At 60.3% G+C, this 1148-nt stretch overlaps 1 protein-coding gene across 1 annotated transcript in view; it reads right to left on the reverse strand.

Annotated features, from left to right (window-relative positions):
* PRMT1 (protein arginine methyltransferase 1) overlaps positions 1-1148 on the reverse strand; it is an 11089-nt gene that overhangs the window by 3936 nt on the left and 6005 nt on the right. Inside the window, exons 7-8 of the mRNA XM_015565427.1 lie at positions 433-520; positions 224-339 (exon numbers count right to left, since the gene is read on the reverse strand). Of these exons, the coding sequence (XP_015420913.1) occupies positions 224-339; positions 433-520 (204 nt within the window). The remainder of the gene's footprint in view (positions 1-223; positions 340-432; positions 521-1148) is intronic.

Raw genomic sequence — 1148 nt, forward strand, 5'->3', positions numbered from 1 at the left:
CCCAGCTCATGGGTTCCATCTTGGAACCACTGGCCTTGGCCGGCTCAGAGCTTTTTAATGGAAGACACAGCTCGGCTGGGCCCCTAGCACTACCCTGGCTGACGGGCGAGGAACCCAAGACCTCAGGCCAGCACGCCGCGCCCTGATGTGTCGCATGCGGGACAGGTGCTGGCCCTTCTTTGGTTCCAACCCTGGGGACACCTGGCCATGCCCACCCCCTCACCTTGATGAGGCAGGCGTTGGTGACCAGCTGCTTGGGGTCCACCACATCCACCAGGGGCTCCTTGATGGCCACGTCTTTGATGCAAGACATGTCAAAGCCATACACATTCTCCCACCCTGGGAGGAGGCAGGGAGGAGGGTGAGCACACCGGGGCGCCCGGGTCAGGTCGAGCCCGCCCCAGCCCACGAGCTCCTTGGGCCCAAGCTCACAGTGGATCTTGTAGTCTTTGTACTGCCGGTCCTCGATGGCCGTCACGTACAGCGTGGCTCGGTCTGGGAAGATGAGGCCATCGGGCGCCTGTGTAAGGGCAGGGTGAGGGCGTGAAGTGTGTGTGGGGGGCCTTGGCAACGCTGCTGCCAAACCTCTCCAGTGTGGCTCTGCACCCACCCCCTCTGCCCCACCCTTGGCTGAGACACCAACACTTCAGGCAGCAGCCTCAGGGTTTCCTGCTCTGCCCTCACCCCCAAATCATTCCCCACATGGCCATCAGGTGGCGCCCAGGAGCACCTAAATCAGACCCTGTCTGGAGGTTCTGGGGGATCATCAGAACCCTTCCTGGCTCCTGAGGGAAAGCAAAGTCTCATGAGGGTCCACAAGGCCCCTCCACCCCTCACCTCTAACTTCACCTCCTACTGCTCTTCCAGATCCTCATTTCACTGGCTTCCCTGCTGCTCAACACCCAGGCACACTCCTGCCCCAGGACCTTTGCACTGGCTGAAACCCTGTCCAGTGTTCTTCCCCTCAGAAGCAGATCCTGTGTCGCTACTGCCCATCCTTTGATCAAGTCTCAGTCGTCTCTCTTGGGTGTTCCCTCTGCCTGGCACATCTTTGATGTGAGAGCCTGAGAGGATCACACCCTCTCCCCCCACCTGTCCTTCCCTATCCCTTTGTCCTGCTATGGTTGTCTTTCTTCCCAGCACTAACG

This window comes from Myotis davidii, unplaced genomic scaffold (genome assembly GCF_000327345.1).
Source record: "Myotis davidii unplaced genomic scaffold, ASM32734v1 scaffold2100, whole genome shotgun sequence".
NCBI lineage: Eukaryota > Metazoa > Chordata > Mammalia > Chiroptera > Vespertilionidae > Myotis > Myotis davidii.